Genomic DNA, 24,620 nt, shown 5'->3' on the forward strand with positions numbered 1-24,620 from the left:
CTTCACTTAGGAGTTATCTACCCTGATCTTCATCTGCTGTTTTATTGCTCAAACATGAAACTCTGCAAGATTCTTTTGCAATTCATCATAGTTACTCCTATCTTTAACAAAAAAATTGAAAAACGTTCAGTGGAGAGTAGAGAGAATGATTAGATAAGAAAACACAACTGAAAAATGACAAATCAGATGAACAGATTTCTTCTATCTACACAAGTGATGGCTTATCAGGGAAATGATAATTAAATTTGGACAGACTTTTTAGCAGGACCTATAACAATTGGAGAAGGGATGATGTTTTCAAACCGAAAGACAGTAGATTCAGCCTAGATATAAAGAAGAAATTTTTTATGATGAGCGTGGTAAAACACTGGAACAGGTTGGCTCATTAGTGGTAGATGCCCCATCTCAGGAAACCATCAAAACACCAAAAGTCTACTGCTGAAAAAGGAATAAAATCTGGTCTATTCAGTATGGTATACTGAAGAGAAAACAGGAATTGAAGGGGAAAAAAAAAAGAAAAAAATGTCTGTCATCAATGACATGAGTGGATGAGTAGGTGTTGATTACAAAGTTAGTCATGTTGAGTCCAGACCTACATCACCTTCATTGTCCTTTTCTCAGTGCCACTTTGTAAAATTTTATAATAATACAGAAACCCCACCATGAAAGACTGCTGAGACTAGCACATGATTAACATGACTGAGAGCCAGAATATACATATACATGCAATCTAAACTATCTAAATTAATCACATGTAGATCCTGAATGTCAGAGCTGCGGCTACCTCTGAGAACAAAACCAGCTTAATTTTACTTGCATCACTCACTAGACAAACTAATTTTAGGATCTGGCTCACATAATAAATCAAATTCATTGACTTAAAGAGGAGTCTAGCTCTATATAACCATGTACTTTATTGTGTAGTAGGGTCACAAATTAGACCTTAAACCCACCAGATTCTTAATTCTTTTGAGAAAAAGCCCCCAAGAATTACTAGCAATGTGCTACATGTCATCTTTTTGTCACCACTGAGCATCATTATACTATAGTGTTTCAATGTACTGTTAATTTATACTTCTCCAATATTATTCTTAATTGAGACTGTCTCACATAGGTATAAAGGATAGCTGTGCTAAGTGATTCTAGAATGCTGCCCTCTGCATACCAGCAGTGCCAGAGCATGGTGAAAGGCAGTGGCAGCTCTGAGGAGACACCAACAATCTGGACTCTTCTAAATTTTCACTGCCATGAAAAAAAGTTACAGATTTATTTTCAGGCTACACAAAAATTTAAGGATAGCATGAACTAGTCACATAAAGAAAACAGATTCCCTTTATGCCCTGTTCAAAAAGCTCTAAATCAGTACAGTTCTTATGAGAATTACTCAAAATGTAGTGCTGCTATTATACTCGCAAAAAGGCATGAAAACACAATTACTCACTTAAAAGACAGCAAAAATTTTCTCCTGGCCTTTTCTGTTTATCAGCTTTTTAGTTACCTTTCTTCCTCAGAGCCCTCTTTCCTTCTACAGCTCTATCCTCTACACACTTTGCTGCATCCTGAAAACACCATGCTGTCAGGATGCTTTACACAGTATTTTGTGTACAGTTGTTTCCATGAGTATGTAAATGAGCAAACAAAGTTACTAAAAGATAGTTGGGCTCTTTTGCCATTTTTTTTTATTTTATAAACCAATCAAGACTGGTTTAGCAGATGAAAAACAGTAACCACTTAACTAAAACCATTCCAAAGACCCAGAATCATGCTCACTCTCACAAGTTGGTCTCTTTTCTTTAGTTCTCATACACCAGGTGCTTGTGAATACCTTATTATAACTGACAGGGCAATTACTTTGAACATTGCTCCAACAATATAGTTGGGCCTATTACAAGTCTTGTTCAACATGATTCTGACTTGATTCAATTTAAAAGAAAAAAAAAATTCCTGAGGTCATCCAGTCAATCAGGTGCCTCCAGTTATTCAGGAGCAGTGCACCAAGCTGGAAAACATATCAGCTTCGAGGAGAGACAATTTGCCCTTTTGAAAAGCTGATACCACTAGGAGTTAATGCTGCTGAGTAGCAGATGGAAGGAACAAACTTGCATTTGCAAGTTCCTGTGGCTAGTATCTTTATTCCACAAAAGATTTAGGGTGTAAATGGGCTAAATTTTTTTTTAGTTTGTTTATATGAAGCCAGGAAAAAGAAAAACAATGCATGTTCAACTAAATGTTCTGCAACACACTCCAAGAAGCATTTTTATTTTTTTTTCTTCCAAGCTTTATGGTCTGCATTATGCTCCTGACAGTTAAGACCTACAGATAATCTGAACATTAAATCCAAACAGGTTTCTAGAAAATACCATAGTGCATTGTTGAAATTACTCCAAAGCATTTAGAATTTAATAGAGGGTTATATTTCTACTACAAAACTCCAAGACTGATTTAAAATTACAACTAAAGATTATTACTCTATTAAATGCCATAGTGGTTTCCTGCCAGAGGAAGAATGTGTGAAAACAGTCTGGCTTGATATACTCGCACACTGTTTTGCAGTGTCTGTGGGTGGTATTGAGATATTGGTAGCTTTAATAGCTATTGATCACCTGCTGTTTTACTTCAAAGAATGTAGCCTCACTGAAGGCCTTTTCCCACATCTGCATTTGAGCAAGTACAGTTACAGCTGCTCAAAACCATGTGAGTTTCTTTCATTTGGTCTTTCATTTTAACAAATTGCAGAAGATCCATAAATGAATCAGCATTTTTTGAAATGGCCTAGATCTGCATTTTGAAAATGTACACTTTGACAGAACACATCCTGGAAGCAGATACATGAAAAACCCTACATCCACAGGGGTTTTTTATTGCAAAATACTTGGATCTGTGTTTTGTCAAGAACTTCAGGAGCAGAAATATAAACCTATACATGCAGTTTATCCTTATACAGCAATAGCATTCTTTTCAAGTCAAATTAAAGATGTCATTTCAGAGCAGATGTACATGACTTGATTCAAGAATTTTGAGAACATTTTTTCACTACCGAGACTTAATTTATGCACTAAATTAAGTGAAAGTCCAATATGAAAAGGAATGAGACTAAATACTCAGCAGCAACACTTATATGTAACTGAATATAAGGCTGCTACACAATTATTTTAACAGACTAAACGTGTCATTTGGCATTGTGTATTTTTGTCTACAGCAACTTAGAAGTAAAATACAGCTGCTTAATCATTTTCATAACTGTGATTTCTGTACAAAATATGTAGTAGAATTAATGAAAATAATAAACAAAATGCCATCTAAACCCCAGAAATTATGAACCTTGTCTTATCTGGGATTAATTCTTCCAATACTTTTTTTTTTCACTTCACGATTGAGTGCACCCTGTATCTCTTTTATGATTTTGTCATAGGGTTGAAAGCTACCACAGGCTGGGATATATGTTCCATATGCACACAGGGCAATTAAACACCCCCACAACCACTCTTTGATCAACTCAATAAGTTTAGCTCTTTAATTTTCACTTCATAAGCCTTGTCTAGTAACCTCTGGACCATTTGTGCTCCTCCTTTGAATTCCTTCCAAGATACATCCCCTTGAAAGTATTTTCTGATAACAACATATTCTAGAAAAAGTTGAGCCAATACAGTAGAGTGTATCCCCCAGTTATAGGGGATAATGCTTTTTAATCCAGTATTTTTTTGCATACCTTAACATCAAGAGTTCATGTTGTGGTGGTTACCTATTCAAACAGCCTCTAAATCCTAATATTCTATTATGATCAAAGAGTGAAAAACAGTATTTTGAAATAAGCATATTGTCCTCAAGAATCTCGCCCGGAAAGTTAAAACCAATGGTATTTATTTCTCCCCTTCCCTTCTACATTTCCCCTTAATTCACTAGGTGAGTCACTTTTTATTAACAACAGTTAATAATCTTCTTATTTTTATGGACCACATATATCAAAATAAAGATTGTCTTACTCAATAGTCTGTTCAGAAGTAAGGTGATGCCACAGCAGTTACTACAAAAAAATCATTTAGTAAAATCATAACCCTGTAAAAATTATGCTCCATTCATGCATACAGAGAAAGAAAGCATCTTGTTAAAAATGGCCTGTGTCTGTATTTAAAAAAATAACACCTTACCATAAACAATAAAGGAAGAGAATTAAAAACAAAGCAAACAAACAAAACAAAACACAAACAAAAAAATACCCAAACTAAGAAAACTCACATAGACATTAGACAACATTAAGCTGAAGGTTAAAAAATGCTTGGCAAAGCCATTCTAGTTAGATGGTAACTTGTCTTGTTTGGAGACCTGCAGATGTGCCCCGCAACGAGCATCCTACCTGTTTGCGCATGACATCTGTAGCCTGCATGATGTAGCGAGGAGGCAGCCCATGGCTCCGAGCCAGAATAATCGCCTGCTCCAGGGTCACACTCAGAGTGCAGCTGCAGGGCAACACACAAGTCAGCCATCTGCTAGCAGAGATTGCCTTAAAATCATTGCTTCTATATCACTTTTCTTTTAAAAAAAAAGGTATAAATAAAAAGCTTGTTTAGTACACCTGCCCCCTAATCCCTCCCCCACCTATGCCTGAAGAGTATAATGTTTCTAAGTAGAAAGACTGTGAGAGTAACGAGTGTTCCTGCTTACTTACAATCAAATGCATTTGCCTTGTTTTGTTGTTAACAAGAAGCCTAAACAAACCAACCCTCCCCAAGAAAAAAACAACACACAAAAATCCACAATCCAACTATGGCTTGGTAAGTGCATGAGAGAGTGACAACCCAAAGAGAAAACTTTTTTTGTAATTGTAGAAATTCCAGCCTAGGAGGCTTCTGCATGCTATCTCTCACCTTCCACCATTAAAGCAGACCAAGGCTTTGGTACTAGGAACCCAATCTCCTGCCATTTATTTTGCTTGGTTATTCTCTTGGCACATTAGTACAAATTATGAGATATTTGCCCTTTTCAAAAAGAAAGTAAATAAAAAGGGCATTCCTTCAAATGAACAGTCCTATCCCAATTTGTCTATCTTTTTCAAATAAACTGTTAGGGACAAAAACTGACTCTGGTTCCACATCCTAATGGAAAGGCTGTCACTGTTTTGTCAGAGCAACCTGGAAACTTTCAGAGCTGAAGATCCTGCTATAGGACAATCTGTCATCACACCAGGCAGGAAGTAGTGGGGACAGTCATTTTGGAGATGCCATCTGATTTTGGTTGTCATGATGAGAACAAGAACAAATGGTTGGTTTATCATACAACCAAGACCAAAACTGTAGAAGACTCATGGATAAAGACAAAAAACCTGAGTAGAAACAGGTACTTTCTAGAACACAGAACATGTTTTAAGGCTGCTACGACCCAAGAGATGAGAGTGGCTCCATTCTGCATCAGTAAGCTGCTTGATAATTTTCCTGTTCACAACCAAAGCACTGCAATAATCAAATCTCTTCAACCAGAAAAGTGGGTTGTACAGAAAATGATTCTACCTCAACAGAGCTTAACAAAAGCTGTGATTTTCAAGTTCAAATAATAAAACTAAGGCATATGATTAAAATACACTTTTGAGTAGACTTTTGGAAAAATCCTGACCAAAGTATTTTGCATAGTTTATAATATGCATGCAGAACAGACAATATGTTTCAATCAAATGCTCATCTTGCTGAGCAGAAGATCTGTGGGAGGAAAAATGTGTCTGTGCTTATTTTCTTACTGAAAAAAAAACCCAAACCGCTGACATGTTTTAAATGTTGTTTAAGTTAATATCTGGGCTTCAAAAAGTTTCACAGTAGCAAATGTAGAAGACACTAAATTTGATCTGTAGCTTTATTAACGGCCTTTCATTAAAAATTTATAAGCCAAGTGATTTTCCTTGGTAATGAAATAATTTTCATTCCTCAGTTTCATGTATACACTGACCTCAAGTTAACTTGAGGCAAAAATCTATTGATCTTTTGTGTTATGTGTTTGATTAAGGTGCCAGATAGCTAAGTATTAGATTAAAAATTCTAAACACTGAATTCATCTTGTCTTCAAAAGGTGAAATATTGCATAAAGTACATGTTCATAAGATTTGCCAGCACCAAAATCAAAACATCCAACCTTCAATATCAGACAGCAAAGGAAACTGTGCCACTGGCAATGGAAAAAAGCAAAAGTATCTGAAATGTACTCAAAAACAGTAAAAAGTTTCTCAATAGGTATAACAGGAGTTAATGGGCTCAAAGTACAGCTTTCAGCCAAGAAGTTATTGAGCCACCTTTCCCATATATCCCATCTGCCTGGAACCCCAAAGACTGAAAGAACAAAAACATCATATTCTGCATGCATGAATCATAACTAACAAAAGAATCTCCTAAATGAAGGTCAGCTTGAAGAATTATGTGCAATTTTGTGATTGAAAAAGACTGCCAAACTGCTCCCTATCCAAACCTTGATGAAATGGCTGGCGATCATGGACATTATGAGACTTCTACATTTGGACAATGCCAATCATGATTCAGAAATAAAGTTTCCAAATGGATAGATAAAGACAAAACCAGAATGGAAAAAGCAGGGACAAAGAGTAAAATAGCATAATAAGGATTTCTTTAAAGAGGCTGCTGTGGAAAGAGGCAACAACTACAAAACAATCCTGAAACATTTATGCTAAAATTGAAGACCTCACATCATGGCAAATAATTATAGTTATTTTAACGATAGTATTTTAACATATCTTTTGAAATTATTAGCAAAGACACTGAGCATGACAGCAGTGGCAACGTTAACTATTATCACATCTCTTTAAATAAAACATTTTATATTTGAGGTGAAGTCCTACAGAAATGCTGGTTAGATACATCCACTTTTTCTTTTAAAAAACTTTCTTACTCATTAGCATATGTTAAAAACTGTTAAAATAGTATCAGTGACATGATTGCGTTTCAATATACTCTTTCATTAGAGGTGCAATTTAATATCACTAGATTTTGTTTTCCTCCTAAGCCACGTAAAAAGTCTGATGAATGGCAAAATCAAACACAAATTAGTGGTTATGGCTTTTGTCCTGTGATTATGAAAAAAGATTACTACTTTCTAAGTACAAAAGCCAACAACAGTCCAATAGCTTAATTTTAGTTGAATACCAAATTAGTGAGATGGCATTCTCTAATAAAACTGATCATATAAACCTTACATTGTGACTCACATGTATCTACATGCTGGTGCTTGCTCCCAGCTCTTCAAATAGGTTTTTAATTAGTACATATCCCTTACCACAAACCAAACTGCCTTGGAAACCAGCTGTGAAAGATACAAATGCACACACAAAACATCAGATGGTCTCATGGAAAAGTCATAACTGGAAGTACCTCAGCAATAGGGCTGCCAGGAATGAAGAGATCAAGCAAATACAAATTTAAAACAATATAACTTCTAAAATTTTATTAAACAATATGAAAGCTGGTTATTCCTCATATTGTAAGATTGTTCCGATGGCCTGAGTAAGGTTCAATATCAAGGACTGTCAGCAAATACACGAAGTATGTAATAAACCACTCTCCTTCCCCCATTTTGAGAGCTGATAAGCAGATGGTATTAAAGCTTACAAAGCAATCTGGAAGCAGTTCTGACCATTAAAAGTATCTGGTCATTTGGATGCAACAGCCCAGACAAATCAAACAGGGAAAATATTTGGGGGAAAACTCCTTCAGTATTCTCATAACATTCTGTTATGGGAAACATAAAGCCCAAATCCATAGATTTTACAGTGCAAACAAATCAAAATCTGTTCTCCCTCCCTCTGTTTTCCTCTCATTCCTTTTTTCTATGGAGAAAAACAAAAGATTCAAATTCATCATCTCGGAATTTATGTCAGTTAGAATGACAAATTCCTTGACTTGACAGATTACAGCAGAAAGCCAGAGACATTTGGATTTCCCAGGACAACTGGGCTAAGAATTCCCTATTTCATCCATTTGGTTTCCAAGAAACAGAAGGGGTTGCAGCTGCTCCCAGTCCCTGCCTGCTATCCCCAGTCTCCCATCAGTCATGACAGTACTGATGTGAAGATTAAATACAAACTTTCAAACATCTTCTGGATCAAACCATCCTGAACAAGCCTGAAAAAAATGAGATTAAGTAATTTTCTATCACCAATAGTCCATTTGTTTCTCACTGGATGTGATTTTCACTAAAATGCTAAAAATCAGGTGAACAGATGCACATCCGTACTGAAAATGGAGTTGTAAAATAGGAAAACGGATTGAAATTTTCTAAGAAATCGATTATTTCACAACAGCTTGACTGATGCCACTTGAAAGGAAAAATAATTTGAGTACATGTTCACTACCTACAGAGCTACCACTCTACAAAGTGTGTATCTATGTTTCTAGAGTAAAAAGAATCTAAATCATCCAATTCATCCTCAAGTTTCAATTAGGCTTTCAGCCATCCTACATCCAAAGATGCACCAAAACATCCCTTAGAAAAATGTCTGGAATAGAAAAGATGAGGTGAAACAAATTGGTTTAGTAGTTACCACAGTCAGAGATGTCAAAATGAATTATGTTCTGGTCACGTGAATAGGAAAAAAAGCATGAAAAGGGTGCATGTGTGCTTAGTCTAATTAAAATCTAAAGCTTCTACTCAACGTGTAATTTAATGCCACTATTATTATTTTCATTACTTTTCTTCTTGTACATCATAAACTAATCATACCTACATTTGACCACCTTGTAAACCAATTACACTATAAGTATACATTTGTTTCTGCTGACATTTAAACTAATGCTTATAGAGTAAATATTATTTAAATCAATAGATTCAGCAATGTCTCCATGCAAGTAAAACTGAAGCTTGCATTCTGTGTTCATACACTGAAACTGCTGAACAGAATTTCTTTTCACAGGGAGAGGGAAGTTGGGCCAGCCATTAAGTATTAGAGAAAAAATGAGCATGAAGTGCATACATTACAGTAAACTCTACTGGAGTTCACGACTTGGGTTCAGTCCCTTTATGAACCTTTGTGAAGCTTAAATGTTGCAAGTGTGGAAAGGCCACTACTTTAACATCAGTACTGGGTGGAACCCATTCAGTGAAGGCTAATCCAACATATAGAAAGCCATTACTCTGCACATGAAGTATATTTATTCCATTATGATGGTTTGCTAATCACAAACAACGATTCAAAAGGTAGCTATCTGTGGAACATACACCACCACCATCACACAGAATGGGCAGTCCATGCTTAAGGGATCGTCTGCTTTTTATTCATTTAGTATCAGCATACCTTCTCCGGGGACACCCCCTTGTCGCGGGGGAGAAGCTTGCGTGCCCTCATGAGGTTGAGAGCTATGCTGGAGGTGGTTTGTGCCGCCGGTAGGGTCTCCCATGCCAGACAGGTCTCAGCTGAAGGGTCAGACAAAACGTGTCCACGGGCAGGATGGGCTCGCTAGCCGTCTGGCAACCATCCTAGGAGAAGGACACTCCAATCCCAAACCTGGGCAGATGGAGTTCGTTTAGCCCTGTAAGGCCATCCATCTAAGAGAAGGATACTCTAACCAAACCTACATCCTCAGGTATTCATTGTCACCGTCCAAGCTCGCTAGGCCGTGGCAGATGAACCTTAGGAGTAAAGGGTGGGGCCAGTTCTGTGCACGCTGTGCCTCACCTAAAAAATCCATTGCACAGGCTTGAAGGGTTCACCCACATTGCAAAGCCCTGTAGCGACAGGTGAGGGTCAAAAAAGGCAGGTGATAGGAAGCAGCTGGAAGCCGCAGACCCAACCCTGCATGCAGGTGGTTCAGGATATGGGTCATTAGAGACTTGACCCCGGAGATGACAGTCTCTTGCAGCAGCATCCTGAATGACCAAGCAGCCTTTTCTAGGGACAGCACTGCTTGCTCCACACGGAGAGGGGCCTAGCAAAGGTGGCCTAAACAAAGCTCATCTTCACACCCGGTTGGATAACCGCGGCCAACCGGCATCTTCCATGCGGTCAAACAAAAACAAAGAGATTTCAAAGGCATACACCTGCCTGCAAAGGTGTGCTCAAACTAACGCTCGCATGTTGGAACATCAGAACCATGCTTGATACTGGGGATAGTGGACGTCCTGAGCGTCGTTCTGCTCTAATTGCCCATGAACTGTCACGGCTCAACATTGACATTGCTGGTCTCAGTGAAGTTCGTCTCATGAGGAAGGCAGCCTTAAAGAACATGGTGCTGGCTACACACTCTACTGGTCAGGCAAACCCAAAACCGAAAGACACCTTTGAGGAGTTGGCTTCATGATTAAAAACTCCATTGCCTCCAAACTTGAAAATCTGCCGACAGGTCATTCCGATCGCATTATGTCCTTACGCCTCCCTCTACACAACAAGCAACATGTTGTTCTTTTTAGCGTATATGCCCCAACTCTCCAAGATGACCCAGCGGAAAAAGACATTCTACACAGACCTGCGCTGCCTCACCCAAAATGTTCCTGCAGATGATAAGATCATAATCCTTGGTGACTTCAACGCCAGAGTAGGTAAGAATTCTGAAGCCTGGAAAGGAGTCCTGGGCAGGCATGGCGTTGGAAACTGCAATGACAACAGACGCCTCCTGCTAGAGTTTTGTGCAGAATGGCAGCTCACCATCACCAACACTATCTTTCAACAGAAAGACAGTCTGAAGACAACTTGGATGCATCCTCAATCCAAACACTGGCACCTCATTGACTATATCTTAGTACAACAGAGAAATGTCAGTGATGTCCGTCATACTCAAGTGATGCCGAGTGCAGAATGTCAAACAGACTACCGCCTTGTGCGCTGCAAACCTAAGAGAGGCGGCAATCCAAGGAGGAGGCTCCAAGTCAGCAATCTTCAAACAGCCACAGGGAGAGACAGCTTCCAGGTAAACCTTCAAACTAGACTTAAAGATAATCCCATAGATCCCTCTCCTGAAGCACTTTGGCAACATATTAAAAGTTGCATCCTGCAGTCCTCTGAAGAGTCCCTAGGGTTCTCCTCCAAGAAAAACAAAGACTGGTTTGATGAGAACAATCAAGAGATCCAGGAATTGCTGAAGAAGAAGAGAACTGCTCACCAAGCACACCTTGCTCAGCCATCTTGCCATATAAAAAAATCACCTTTCGTCTTGCATGCAGCAAGCTCCAACAGAAACTTCGAGACATCCAGAACAAATAGTGGCTCGACCTAGCAGAAAAGACACAACTATGCGCAGATTTGGGTGACCAAAGAGGATTCTATGAGGCCCTGAAAGCAGTGTACGGACCCACACACCAGCTTCAAAGCCCCCTATTCAGTGCAGATGGTCAACTGCTTCTAACAGATAAAACCTCCATCCTGAACCGATGGTCTGAGCACTTTCAGACTCTCTTCAGTGCCAACCATGTAGTCCAAGGCTCAGCAATTCAGCACATTACACAACAACTGGTGAAACATGAATTGGATGCAGCCCCTACTATGGGAGAGATACTCAAGACCATACAACAGGTGAAAACTGGCAAGGCAGCTGGGGTTGATGGAATTCCACCTGAAATCTGGAAGCATGGAGGTCAAGCACTCCATGCCAAATTTCATGAGCTTGTTGTGCATTGCTGGGAACAAGGGGAACTACCACCAGATCTCCGTGATGCAGTCATCATCACCCTGTACAAGAAGAAAGGAGAAAAATCAGACTGCTCAAATTACCGAGGTATTACTTTGCTCTCCATTGCTGGTAAAATCCTTGCAAGAATACTTGCAAGAATAAAGATTAGTACGCACTATTGCAGAAGATCTTCTACCTGAAAGCCAGTGTGGTTTCAGAGCCAATAGAAGCACCACAGACATGGTGTTTCTTCTCAGACAACTGCAAGAGAAGTGTAGGGAACAGAACAAAGGTCTCTATGTAACCTTCGTTGACCTCACCAAAGCTTTCGACACTGTGAGCAGAAAAGGCCTGTGGCAGATCTTGAAACGTTTAGGATGTCCCCCCAAGTTCCTCAAAATGATCATCCTGCTACATGAGGATCAGCGTGGACAAGTCAGATATGGCGATGCACTCTCTGAGCCCTTTCCAATAACCAATGGTGTGAAACAAGGTTGTGTTCTTGCACCAACTCTATTCACAATCTTCTTCAGCATGATGCTCCAAAGAGCCACAGCAGACCTCGATGAAGAAAACGCCATCTACATCCGATATCGTACCAATGGAAGCCTCTTCAACCTAAGGCGACTGAAGGCCCACACCAAGACCCTGAATCACTTTGTCCACGAGCTGCTTTCTGCTGATGATGCCGCCCTCGTTGCTCACACAGAAGCAGCTCTGCAGCGCTTAACATCCTGCTTTGCAGAGGCTGCTGAGCTTTTTGGGCTGGAAGTCAGCCGGAAAAAGACAGAAGTTCTCTACCAACCTGCACCTCAAGAAGTCTTCCATCATCCTCACATCACCATAGGCAATTCAGAGCTTAGGTCAGTCCAGCAGTTCACCTATCTGGGAAGTATCATTTCCTCAGACGGGAAGATCAACAAAGAGATAGACAACAGGCTAGCAAAGGCATACAAAGACTTCGGAAAACTCCATAAAAGAGTCTGCTCCAATAAACACCTGAAGAAAAGTACAAAGATTAGTGTCTACAGAGCCATTGTACTGTCTACTCTTTTATATGGGTCTGAATCCTGGGTCATCTCCTGCCACCACCTGCGGCTTCTTGAACGCTTCCATCAGCGCTGCCTCCGTTCAATCCTAAACATCCACTGGTCTGATTACGTGACCAATGTGTCCGTTCTTGAACAGCCAGGGGTCAGCAGTATCGAGGCCATGCTGATGAGAATGCAGCTGTGCTGGGCAGGGCACGTCTCCAGGATGGAGGATCATCGCCTTCCGAAGATTGTGCTCTATGGTGAACTCGCCACCGGCTGTCGCAAGAGAGGAGCCCTGAAGAAGAGATACAAGGACTCCCTGAAACAACACCTCAGCCTTGGCCATATTGACTGCCACCAATGGTCCACTCTGGCCTCCAATCGGGATTCATGGAGACACACCATTCACGACGCTGCTGCTTCGTTTGAGAATGCATGGAGAGTCAGTCTTGAGGAGAAAAGACAACGCAGAAAGAACTGTTCCTTGCCAATGTCACCTAGGGAGACGTTCCGCTGTGCCTTTTGTGACCGGACCTGCCTATCCCGTATCGGCCTTTTTAGCCACCAGCACGCTTGCAGCAAGCATGGGTAGTGCCCTTCTCAAATCTTCATTCGCGAAGCCTAGCCATGATGATGATGATCAGCATGCACGTGTTTCGTTCACAAAAGGCATCACTGTGACTATGTAGTTGTACAAACCTCAGAATAAAGGCATCCCAACTCCATTATCAGGCAGGCATCCACCATCCTATGATAGGATAATCAAACCCAGCTCTAACAGATATTTTCAGACACAAACTACCAAGTCTTACTGAAGTAGATGGCATGAACTTATCAAGCTAGAGAATCAGTCTTGAGAGATAAGCACATATTAGCCATATTTCACACTTAACCGTGGTTAATGAGATCTCTTTTATGTTAAAAATGCATTTTATCAGGCGTATTAGATTCAATATTAGTAATTTTTAATTCTGAAGCACGAAACCTGCAGTAGGTAATGTTGATTTTTTTCTGTAGTTCATTTGAAAGATTACTGTCATCCAATCTATTTCCAGAAATAAATGTGACTATTCTACCTTTTTGAAACAGAGCTTTTCAAAGAAAAGTGAAGGGAAAAAAAACCCCACTTCTTTCTTCTTTTCTCCATGCATCATCCGTCAGTGTTAAAAAACTGCAGGGAGCATCTTTCCATAATCATTCTTTCTGTAAGATCTTACACCTTTAATCAGCTGGAAATGCTGCAAGGAGGCACTTCCACTACTAAATATTCTTTTCTTGATGAAAGAATAGCATTTCTGAAAAATTCAAAGTATTTCAGTACACTTTTTATTTACTCATTTTCTGTCATACTTGCAAAAACAAACAAAACCCCAAAGTCTAAATTCTTCTGAAACCCCAGATTTGGCCATTATCTCTTGTTCCATGTAGAAAGGCTTTCACATAAAAAGCTTCTTCCCCCATAAGCAGGCAAGTATTTTGCTAGAAAATTGCAGTTTACTTCCTGTCTTCTAATAGTTCAGGCTATTCACGTAACTCTCTTCCATGCCCAAAAAATTAAAGAAGATATGGGTTTTTAATTTTAGATTGTTTGAAAGGCCCTACTCTATTTTTATTGGAATGTAGCAGGTTTTGTATGAAAAAAATCAGATTCAAAGACTTGCACTCTAGGTAAGGCAATATTGCAGGAACTGAAGAGTGAGAAGATGATTCTACAGAGAATGGTGATAAAGTTGTGTGTCAACCCTGGTACTAAATACCCATAATGTTAAAAGCAGTTCAAATAGAAAAAAAAATACACCTTGAAATCCAACAACCTTGAAATCCTACTAACAACCTAGGTTCATCTTGTCTTAGTGCATTTTATGAACTTCTCTGCATTTTCAGATTGCATTTTAAAAAAATAGTGTCTCACCATTTAAAACACAAAAAAGAACAGTAAGACTATAGTTCATCATGTATGTATTAGAGATAACAAAGGGAAAATGTACCAGATTGCCTATAAAAGGCAAATATAGAGCAAAATAAAAGGATCATCCCTGTAGAAACAACCTATTTGTGCTAAATGTCTTATTTATTTTGTTTTAAGACAAATTCTTACATACTTAAAAATTATATAACTGTTTTCAGGTAGTAAACAGCACAGAATGAAATACTCTATTATCCTAAATTATTTTATGAAAAGTTTGTTTATGCCTTAGCAGGTAAAGTATCACAAAAATAGACTAACTGTAGACAGACATAACAGAACTATCATTTGAAAAATAGAAGAGAATCTTGACTAAATGGGAAGGTAGCAGGACAGTTTTCTCGTGGCTGGAGAAGAGCATAAATTAGTATTTCAGCCTGTGCTGTCCCCTGAAAGTAGTCCCATCAATCCCTGAAATCTTTCTTACGTGGAGTTAGCCTAAATACAGCTGCAAAACTTCAAGCAGCCTTTTTTTTTCGTAGTATACACTCCTTAAGCTCAGAACTAAATTCCAAAAGAAAAAAATTCTAAATAATCTAAAAGGAAGAACTGTTATGATAGAATGGCTAAAATACCAGTTCAGAGTACCTGTTTTTCATCTTGTTTCATTTGATTCACAGAAAGGCAGCTGGCCCTGATGGACAGCTTACAGTGTTACTCTGCTTTGCAATGTGGAAGATGAAGCAGGTTTAGCTGGACTGCAGGAGTGGTGCCAGCTACAGGAGACAGCATAATCAACCCTTGGCACAACCTGCCTCATCACTCAGCTGAGCATCTGCCAACCAGAACCCCACTGCTTGAAGGATGGTAACACTAAGGGGAGACTTTCTGGAGGGGAAATTAAAATGCAGAAAAGAAAATAAGATGGTGATTTTTCTGGGGTTCATCAAGACTATAAAAGACTTCTCTCTTGATCCTGCAGGAAATGCAAAAATTTAAACAAACTTGGGATTTGTTTAATTTGGACACTTTAAATTATTCCTTTGAGCCTGTAAGTCCTATGGTCCCTGAACAGACTTCTGCAGCTGCTGCACCTAATTTCATTTTGGCAAGGAAACAGGCTAGGGCATGTCTGTGTGGTGCAGTCTTGCTCTTCTCCCTCAAGCAGGACCTAGCATCATGACTCAATAAAATTTGAAAGTGCCTTTCATCACCTACATTTGTACAGACTGATTGCAACTTCAAACAGAACAAATACAAGTAAAGAAGCAGAGCACTGTTTACAGGGTGGCAGCTGACTGGCAGGCAGAAATATAATTATAAATGATGAAAAAACCCATGAAAAATAGACATGCAAACTATTGATTTTTTTGAACTAATTTAGAGCTCTGTTCCTGATGTTGATCAACAAGGCATGTTTGCTTACGATAATCCAAGGGGAGGTTTGTGGCATTCACACATCACTTAGGAGAGTGAAGGTTAAAGGGACTTCTATTCCCCCATCCTTGTTTTGATGGTGATGGAAACGTATTTGAAAAGAACTGCTATCTGAAATAGATATAGGATTGCAGGCTCTAATGTAAATTGGTAAACATATTGTCATAATAAAAAGCAAAGCAAAGCAATCACCAGCAATTCAAAATCCCCAGCATTATCTTGGATATAGGGATCAAAGTATGAACTCTGAAAAGCTGTTTTAGCCTAGTGCAGCATAAAAAGCAATTTAATATGGATCACAGAGGAGTCAGAAACCAAGACACTGCTGATCCAGAGATCAGCAATCACTGTCAAAGCAGACAAAGCTGCTGTTTCATAGTTCTTGGCCTTGTCTGCATTGGACAGTCACCCAGTGCCTCCCTCACAAGCTATCTGGGACTTGCTTCTGGTTAACAGGAGCAGTGGCTGAATCTCCCCTCTGCCCCTGTCAATTCATGACAACTAAATTAAGAAAACTCAGAAAGGACTCTCCAATCAGTTCAGTAAGACATAGACAAATTGAGTGAGAGAAGGTATATATATCTGTCTCTATATATAATATATCTCAATTTCGACAGATTAATGGCTTGCTCAGTTCCCACTCCCCAGGAACAAAAGAAAGATGCTCATGAGCGGAGCATCTTGTACTCCTCCACAGACTCTCAGACATTCACTCCCCTTAGAGACCAATCATAGAAATTGTGCTAAAAGAAAGCATAGGAAAACCTTGCTCCAAGTTGATTATTCTTTATCTTTTAAGCTGGCAAGACTGATGAGTGAACAGATTTTTCAAAGTTTAATCTGCAAGGACAATTCACATCTTTTCCCCATCTGTTTACCTAGCAGCATCTGTAGATAATACCAGTTTTCAACTCACGTAACACCTGTAGCACAGTGTTAAAAAACAGTCACGAGTCCTTGATCTGGGTCTAAAAATGTGCACTTCTGCAACTGATCACAATCAAGCACTTCACAGTATTTCGTTTCTAACACAGAAGGCCAGATACAGTGCTGAATACAACCAGAGATAAATATCCCCTCTAACTGAAAATCAATAGCTTGAATTCTAGAGAACTAAGTTACAAGTTAAGGAGCACTATTTTGCAACATTATCTGCCCTAGTTAAATAATACTCCAACCAACAGATTAATTAAGCCTTCAAGATAGAAGGCAACAAGAAAAATACCTATGGTATTTGATTAAATCCAGACCTTACTCTTTCCTCTTCTGTTCCTCTCACAGGATTTCATGGTGCTGCAAGACCATTTCTCTCTGCAGAACACCAAGGGGAGTAGGTTCAAACAGGCACTGCAGAATTTAGCAGTAGAAATGTTGGGCACAAAATTCACCTACCAAGCCTACTAGCTGGAGACAAAACAAACTTTCTGTCAGCACAAAGGCATTTTCAGAATGCCAAAAAGCTGAGCTCACTTAGTGCTGGACTGTAGAGATGTGGCCTAGGGAGGCCAGAAAGAGAAATCAGTACATGAAGTGACTTTATATAACTCCAAATGCTAAGGAAAAACTTCATCCATCCAGTTTGTATGCACAACAGTAACAAGAAAACTGTTGTTAGAAAACTTACTCAGCTTTTACCACTTCAAAAAATAAGAGCACATGAATCCTTTCTAGTCTCTAAATATGTGAGTTTTCCTCTGAACTTTTGGAAATTCTGGGCACAAACTCCTGAGTACCTATAAAAATTCCCAAGTAATCGTTTTTTTGGGTTTTTTTTTCCTGGAGGGCCTATCTTAAACTACCTCTGATAATGCCAGGAATTGATGTTTCATGTTACAAAGAGATGGCAGCCACAAGGGCAGTATTAATGCATAAATGAAGTAAAAGTATCTTGTACCAAAGCTCAAATAGACTCATTGTAAAGCAGAATTAGATATGCTTTAGAGAAGTGTTTTGCATCTTTATGTAAATAGGTGATGTTGAGTCCTTTAACATCTAGATGGAAACCCACACGTAGCACTTTTAAATCCCATTCCCATAGTTATTATAGAGTCTTTAAATCAAATACATTAGTTTTCTCATATTTTATGGTTTTTTTAAATATACTTAAATACACATTTAACAGTTTATACCTCTGAATTAGCCCTAGAGCAGAAATTTGATGACTAACTTATTTTCATCTAAGAACAGCTCATATTCAGATTTAAGCAAACCATGTCTTATTCAGCCACCAAATTATTCTGAGTAATTTGTGACCTACACACTACGGGGTAATAGGTTATTTGGGCTGTTAAAGTTGTTCTGACTTTATTCTTGAACTGTAAGAACTTTTGGCAAAAATACACTGACAAATTCATGAAATGGTGATGAAACCCAGGGGCAGTCTTTCTCAGCTTTGTAAAAAAATGGCAGAATTAAGCTGAGTGTTTTCTGATCAAAAAGACATGGAACTGAAACCAAGACAAAGAGAAAAAGTGTACAGTTTCATGGTCTTCTGAAACAATGGTGTCATGACAGCCCACGCTATATAGTATTTCCAACTTCACCTGATATAGTGACCAGTATTACATAATACAGCTTTTTTCTGCTATTGCCTAAAATCAGCTACAGCATATATATATACACTTGTATCACTGACAGAGAGTAATACAAATAGTTTCTTGCAAACTCTGTCAAATGGCAAGCATTGTCTTTCTATAATTTAATAGTGTTGGCTATTCATTTTTTTCATACCTCATAATCTTGGAGTTTATGTTGCAATTGCCTTTTTTTTCCCTCCTCAATGATCTTTTAAAGAAAGGACATTACTTAAAATGAGGGAAAGTAATGCTCATTCTAACATAAGGTATTGGTCAACAACGCTGCTAAAATAAAGACTTGCATAGATCAGAAACTAAACAGCATTTTGAACATACTGCTACTTCTGATCTAATGTATGGAATTCTTATAAAAAGAGCAGATATTTAGCACTAGATTATTTGTTATGTTAGTTATATTGTTTGTTGGAGGTTTTTTCCCCCCTCTCCAATAGCGGTCTTAGAATGTACCAAAAATTGTCATCTGCCCAGCTGTAGCATAAACATAGTATTAGAGAGCTCCACAATGATACCATTGTCATTTGTCTATTTAAATCTCACAGGGTTGATGAGATCAATTGATTATAGGGCAATCAGTTTTTTGATATCGTATTAAACACATCAACTGCTCTACAGCATAAGGTATTCCTGCAAAAATGCGTGTCCTATGTTTCATTTTGTTTCCTTGAAATAAGCCCTACTATTATTCCCTTTAGCATACAAAGTAAATACCAATTTCAGATTTCTTGCCTGAATTAAGAGTTTAGTATAGTCAGTGGTATTCATCTTGGTAACATTCCTTTTTTTTTTTTTTTGCTTTAGCAATTTTAAGATTTCTGCCTTTTACTGACTTTACAGCTCCTGCACAAAACACAAAATCATACTGTTTCTTTCTGTCAATCACTGCAAATACAATTCTAGAATTTCACCACAAAAATCTTTCAAGTGTGTTACATACTTAAAGATATTAGAGATTTAGTTTAAAATCCCCATATTAATAAAGAACAGCAGTCTCCAAACCGCAATGACTGAATGATTGACTGCAACACTGGGACAAAATAACCCCATCAAATGTGTCGTACCGGTGAACTCCGCTGTTGCACATAATGATGTGACAAGCTCCAAGCCTGCTGCAGAGCTCAGAGGACACTGAGAGCAGCCCAACTCCGGAGGCACTGCACGCAGTGTACGCACAGGCAGCTGTGCGCTTTGATCGGATAAACGACCCTATGAGTCGGTACAGTTCATCCAAGCAATTGAGAGGCCTCATCAGCTGCAAGAGAGGAAGAGAGAGGTATTTAAATAGTTCCTCCTGAGGACACATGAAATACTCTCAAAGAAGAGGTAATCACAGATGCAGGTAGAACACCAGGTCTGGCTGAGAAAGCTGCAGATAAATTCCATGACGTAAATACTAAACACAGAGCTTTCTGTTACATGACCCAAAACAACTTTTTAGAACTTTTCAATTCTTACCATCACTGACTGTTCTATTCCCAGTCCTGCCTACACAAGTGGTTTTCATTTCAACAGACTGATTAGACCCATGAGTGCCATATCCACTAATGGACTGGGTAAAGAAGCCATGAAAAGGCAGCCCCCAACTGTAGATATATACACAAGGAATACCAAGACTGGTTAATTGACTTGGTTAGAAAATCAGCTTATAATTATGATGACACTGTCTTTATTTATCAAATGTTGAGTTCCTAATCCTGACTTACAACATCAAAAAATAAAAATGAACACAAGTGACAAAAACAAATCACAAAGCAAGAACAGTTAACTTTGTAGTAGGACTTAAAACAACCCCAGCCTTACTGTACTAAAAATTAATGATCCACCCAGTAAAAAAGGCAGCCCCAAGTGCAAGGCTGCTGAGGATCCTTCAAGAGTGGTATAGCAATCCTCAGAAGAGGATCCTTCAAGAGTGGTTTAGCAACAAAAACCAGTATCTCATGGTTCTTTGTGTAAATGAGATGTTCATAATACAGTTTTGCAGACCTGATAATTCCAAATTACCACTTCTCTTCATTCCAAAAACAGCTAAAGATTCCAATAAACCCCCATGCTACTCAAAGAATCTTTTGAAAGACAGATTCATTCCCTAAAGACAGTTTTAATAGCTAGGCAACTGGCAGCTTCACTCCTATATGACACTTACTTCACTGGAAAGCATAAAGGTCAAGAAAATCAACTATAACAAACAGCCTATTTAAACATTGGTACAAATAGATTTAACTTGGATAATAAAATGAAAAGCACAGCCAAAAACAGATCACGCACTCAATTTTGGCTTGCTCAAATTGCAAAATAAATGCATTAGCCTAACATAGCAACCCTTGGTCAGATCTGGATTATGAGATGGTTTTCTCTTGCCCTTGAAGTTTGCTCTGAAATACACAGGGAACATGTTTAGGGGTAACAAGCATTTCACACCCAGTTTAACATCCCCCTGCTGCACCTGTGACTGTTTGGCCAGTTATGCTGCTCACTCCCCAGGGAAGGAGAGGCAAACGTCCTTCTCTCTCCTGTGCAGCCCTGCCCAGATCCAAGAAACAGGAACTATCAGTCAGTTAATGCCAGTGCTGGATAATACTGACATAAAATTTTGTCTGTCTTAGGGCTCAGCTGATGATCACTATTATTCTTCAAGTCACAGTAGCTCAATCACTTTTGAATTCAGCGTAGGCAAGACTCTAGGTATTTCTTTATTCCCCCCATTGGGCTGCAGTATGGGCATTAACTCTCCAACATCAGGAGAGAACATTAAATGAATTTTCATAGCCCCTGGGATCCCAGCCTGACCTGTCCTCCTCCATCCTACCCCACATGGTTCTGGAGCAGTTGCATTGCTCTGAAAGCACAGTAAAAAAAAAAATTATTCCTCTTCTCATACAGATAGGTGCCCTACTGCCACACCTTTTGATACAGAACCAGAGGGTGGTTCTCTAAAACACAGGTGGAACAAAATGCTTCGAGATCTTCCTTTCCCTGCCTCTCTCCCCCTAGCTTTAAATGATTCAATTTTTTGATGAAATTAAGAAAGCCTCAGCCAGACAGTGTGTAACATGGAAAGTTTAAGTTGGCACTTAATATTTTTATTTACCTTATCTATATAAGCTGCTTTAGATGTTGAATTTGGAGGCAAGTTTGACTTGTCCAGGTAGAATGCCCTGAAAGAACAGAGTAAGGCAAAAACTGTTAGTTGTTTAAAATCATGAACAAAATATACATAAGTGACTACTGTCAGGCACGATACTAAGGTTGGAATTTTTTTACCTTTTCCTAAGGGAGGGTCAAGGGGTAATCCAATACTAAACAGGCAGTATCACTCTTTCTTTTAAAGTAATATGGAACATTTTTTCTTCTGGAGATGAAAACTGTCCTTTTCCTTTTTGACAGTACAGTGCAAAATTTTAATATATAGTTATCAGAAAAAAATTATATGAAAGTGATGATTTTCATGAAAGTAATCCATGAAAAAGTTTGTGGCAACTGTATAGATTTTAATCGTGACTTTGGTAAACCTGGCATACAAACAGTGCCTCAGCCTCACACACTACAAGCTTTTTCATATTCACTGCATATAACTGCAATAACATAAAAGCAGAATCCCAAACATGAAACACAATACTGACAGAGGAAACATATATATATGTTCACAATATAAAAAGAAACAAAAAAGCAAAAACCCTGCAAGGGAAAAATATGCAACACACAAGCAAAATGGCATTTGCAATGTGTGCACTCATGCATGCACATGCAAATAAAAAGCAAACTGCCTTTCTTTACAATTTCCATATGCTTCTTTGAAAATTAATTAATGCTTGAAAGGAAAAGCCAAAGAATACTGTCATTTACCCACAGAACACAAATGTGATGGAGAAAGAATACTTACTGTATCAGGTTTATCTACTGTGTATCATCATATTCTCTCCATTCCTTCTATAACCTTTCACTTATCAATTAATAGTCCCTGAAGAAATTTATAGAAACACGAAAAGGCAACATGTGCTGTTTTCAAATACAAAATTGACAAATTTTGATGCGGCGCAATGGAGGCTGACATTTTGTACAGAACGTTTCCATGCTATCCTTCTCTCCTAAAACAAAGAACCCCTTCCTCTTACTCAACAACAAAAAGGAAGAGCTTTAGCAAAGAGCACCAAGCTCTGGTCTCCTTCAACTCAGGAACCCTAGAGGAATTTTTCTTTTTATTTTTCAGCTTATTAGCAACTTAATTGCTTACCCCAGACGACCTATCACTAAGCATCTCACAGGCAGAGGAAACAGCCTACATATCTCTTTGATAAGATCCCTTTTTTTTTTTTGGGGGGGGGGGGGGTGTTTTTGTTTGGGTTTTTTTTGCCTCTGCAGCTACACTTTAAAAAACTCCTGTCCCTCCACACAGCAATGGAGTTGGACCAGAGGAACTTTAAAGGTCCCTTCCAATACAAAAATATTATGTGATTCCTCAATCACAAAACTCATTCTTCTGGTTGTAAAGCTCCTAAAACTTTCTGTGGCAGCTGAAAATAGAAACATTTGCTTGACCTCCCTGCCTGGATGAGGCATCCAGTGAGAAACAGGCAACAGCTACCAGTGCAGAAACTCTGGGCAAGGTTTAAATAAAACAAGAGACATCCCACTGAACTATGGAAGACACAGGGAAAAGATTCTCCAGTGACAATATCAAGCTATCACTGTGATCTAGCTCCACTGCCTGTGCACAAGGGGCAGACCTGACTAAATGACAAAATCACAGAATATGCTGAGTTGGAAGGGACTCACAAGGATCATCAAGTCCAACCCTCAGCCCTGCACAGGACCATCCCCAAGAGTCACATCATGTCCCTGAGAGTATCATCCAAATGCTTCTTGAACTCTGTCAAGCTTGGTGCTGTGACCACCCCCCTGGGGAGCCAGTTCCAGTGCCCAACCACCCTCTGGGTGAAGAATTTTTTTCTAATATCCAACCTAAACCTCCTCTGCCACAACTTCAGGCCATTTCCTGAGGTCCTGTCACTGGTCACCACAGAGATGAGATCAGTGCCTGCACCTCCTCTTCCCCTCATGAGTAAGCTGTAACTTCAATGGGGTCTCCCCTCAGTCTCCTCTTCTCCAGGCTGAACAGACCATGTGACCTCAGCTGCTCCTCATACAGCTTCCCCTTAAGGCCCTTCACCATCTTTACTGCCCTCCTTTGGACACTCTCTAATAGGTCACCGCTGAGTCACAACCCAATCTGGAACTATGGAGCATAGTAACCAAATTTCAGTTGCACTAAAATATGAAAAAAACACTGAAAAAATGCATGCTTGCATGCTAACTCTCAAATGACAGGATCACCTGCATCCTCCAGTCATCAGAACATTGATTCATATAGCATACATGGTTCAAATCTGCTCTCCCCTTTTTTACAGTTTTATCTAGGAGAGAAGTTACTCACATTGTAACTGGGTAGGAGTGCAGAAAGCAGATTTGAATAACTTTTATTCTTCAAAAATCTGGAATAATTGAGTTGATAAAAAAATCCATCCACCTTTAATTCTAGTAGACTTTGCTTTCCATAGCCATGTAGTTTTGAAAAACCTCTTCTCCAAAAGTTAAGATTTGAATTAATCCCTTCAGAAAGTACAGCAAAGCGAATCTAGTTCTGTTATTCCATTAAGGCTGTTGGATGATCCAGAATGTACTCTGTGTCAAAGGAAGCTGAGACTATTAAAGGAAAAGAGGTTTGTAGAGAAAATTACTCATAAATCACTTTGATGGCCACAGCACATAAAAGCTACCTCAGCAGCAACAGACCAAGCTTTTTCTTTGTTAGCAAAGCTCAAAACAAAGCATCACCCTGCTCTCCACTGAACATTATCAGACTGAAAGCCTATATTGCTTTATCCTGCCATGAGATTTGAAAATCTGCTTCATTCGGAGTTTGTTCAGCACTCTCATTTTTTTCTTGGACCGTTATTTCAGCAAATTCAGTTGTTTTAAATGAAACCAGAAACCAAATATAGAACAGTACACATATTAATGGAGTACATGGAAAACAATTAACTCAGGGTACAAAATGAAG

General features: G+C 38.9%; 1 protein-coding gene across 4 annotated transcripts in view; it reads right to left on the reverse strand.

The window, feature by feature from the left end:
- Positions 1 to 24,620, reverse strand: part of PREX2 (phosphatidylinositol-3,4,5-trisphosphate dependent Rac exchange factor 2) — a 180,054-nt gene that overhangs the window by 11,644 nt on the left and 143,790 nt on the right. For 3 of the 4 annotated variants that reach the window (XM_071554395.1, XM_071554396.1, XM_071554394.1), the window contains 3 exons: positions 21,651 to 21,717; positions 19,624 to 19,814; positions 4,355 to 4,457 (listed from right to left, as the gene is read on the reverse strand). In XM_071554395.1, the coding sequence (XP_071410496.1) occupies positions 4,355 to 4,457; positions 19,624 to 19,814; positions 21,651 to 21,717 (361 nt within the window). Of the gene's footprint in view, positions 1 to 4,354; positions 4,458 to 19,623; positions 19,815 to 21,650; positions 21,718 to 24,012; positions 24,263 to 24,620 lie in introns of those variants that run through there. The other variant, XM_071554397.1, reaches the window with a different exon arrangement.

Source organism: Pithys albifrons, chromosome 4 (assembly GCF_047495875.1).
Source record: "Pithys albifrons albifrons isolate INPA30051 chromosome 4, PitAlb_v1, whole genome shotgun sequence".
In the NCBI taxonomy this organism is placed as follows: domain Eukaryota; kingdom Metazoa; phylum Chordata; class Aves; order Passeriformes; family Thamnophilidae; genus Pithys; species Pithys albifrons.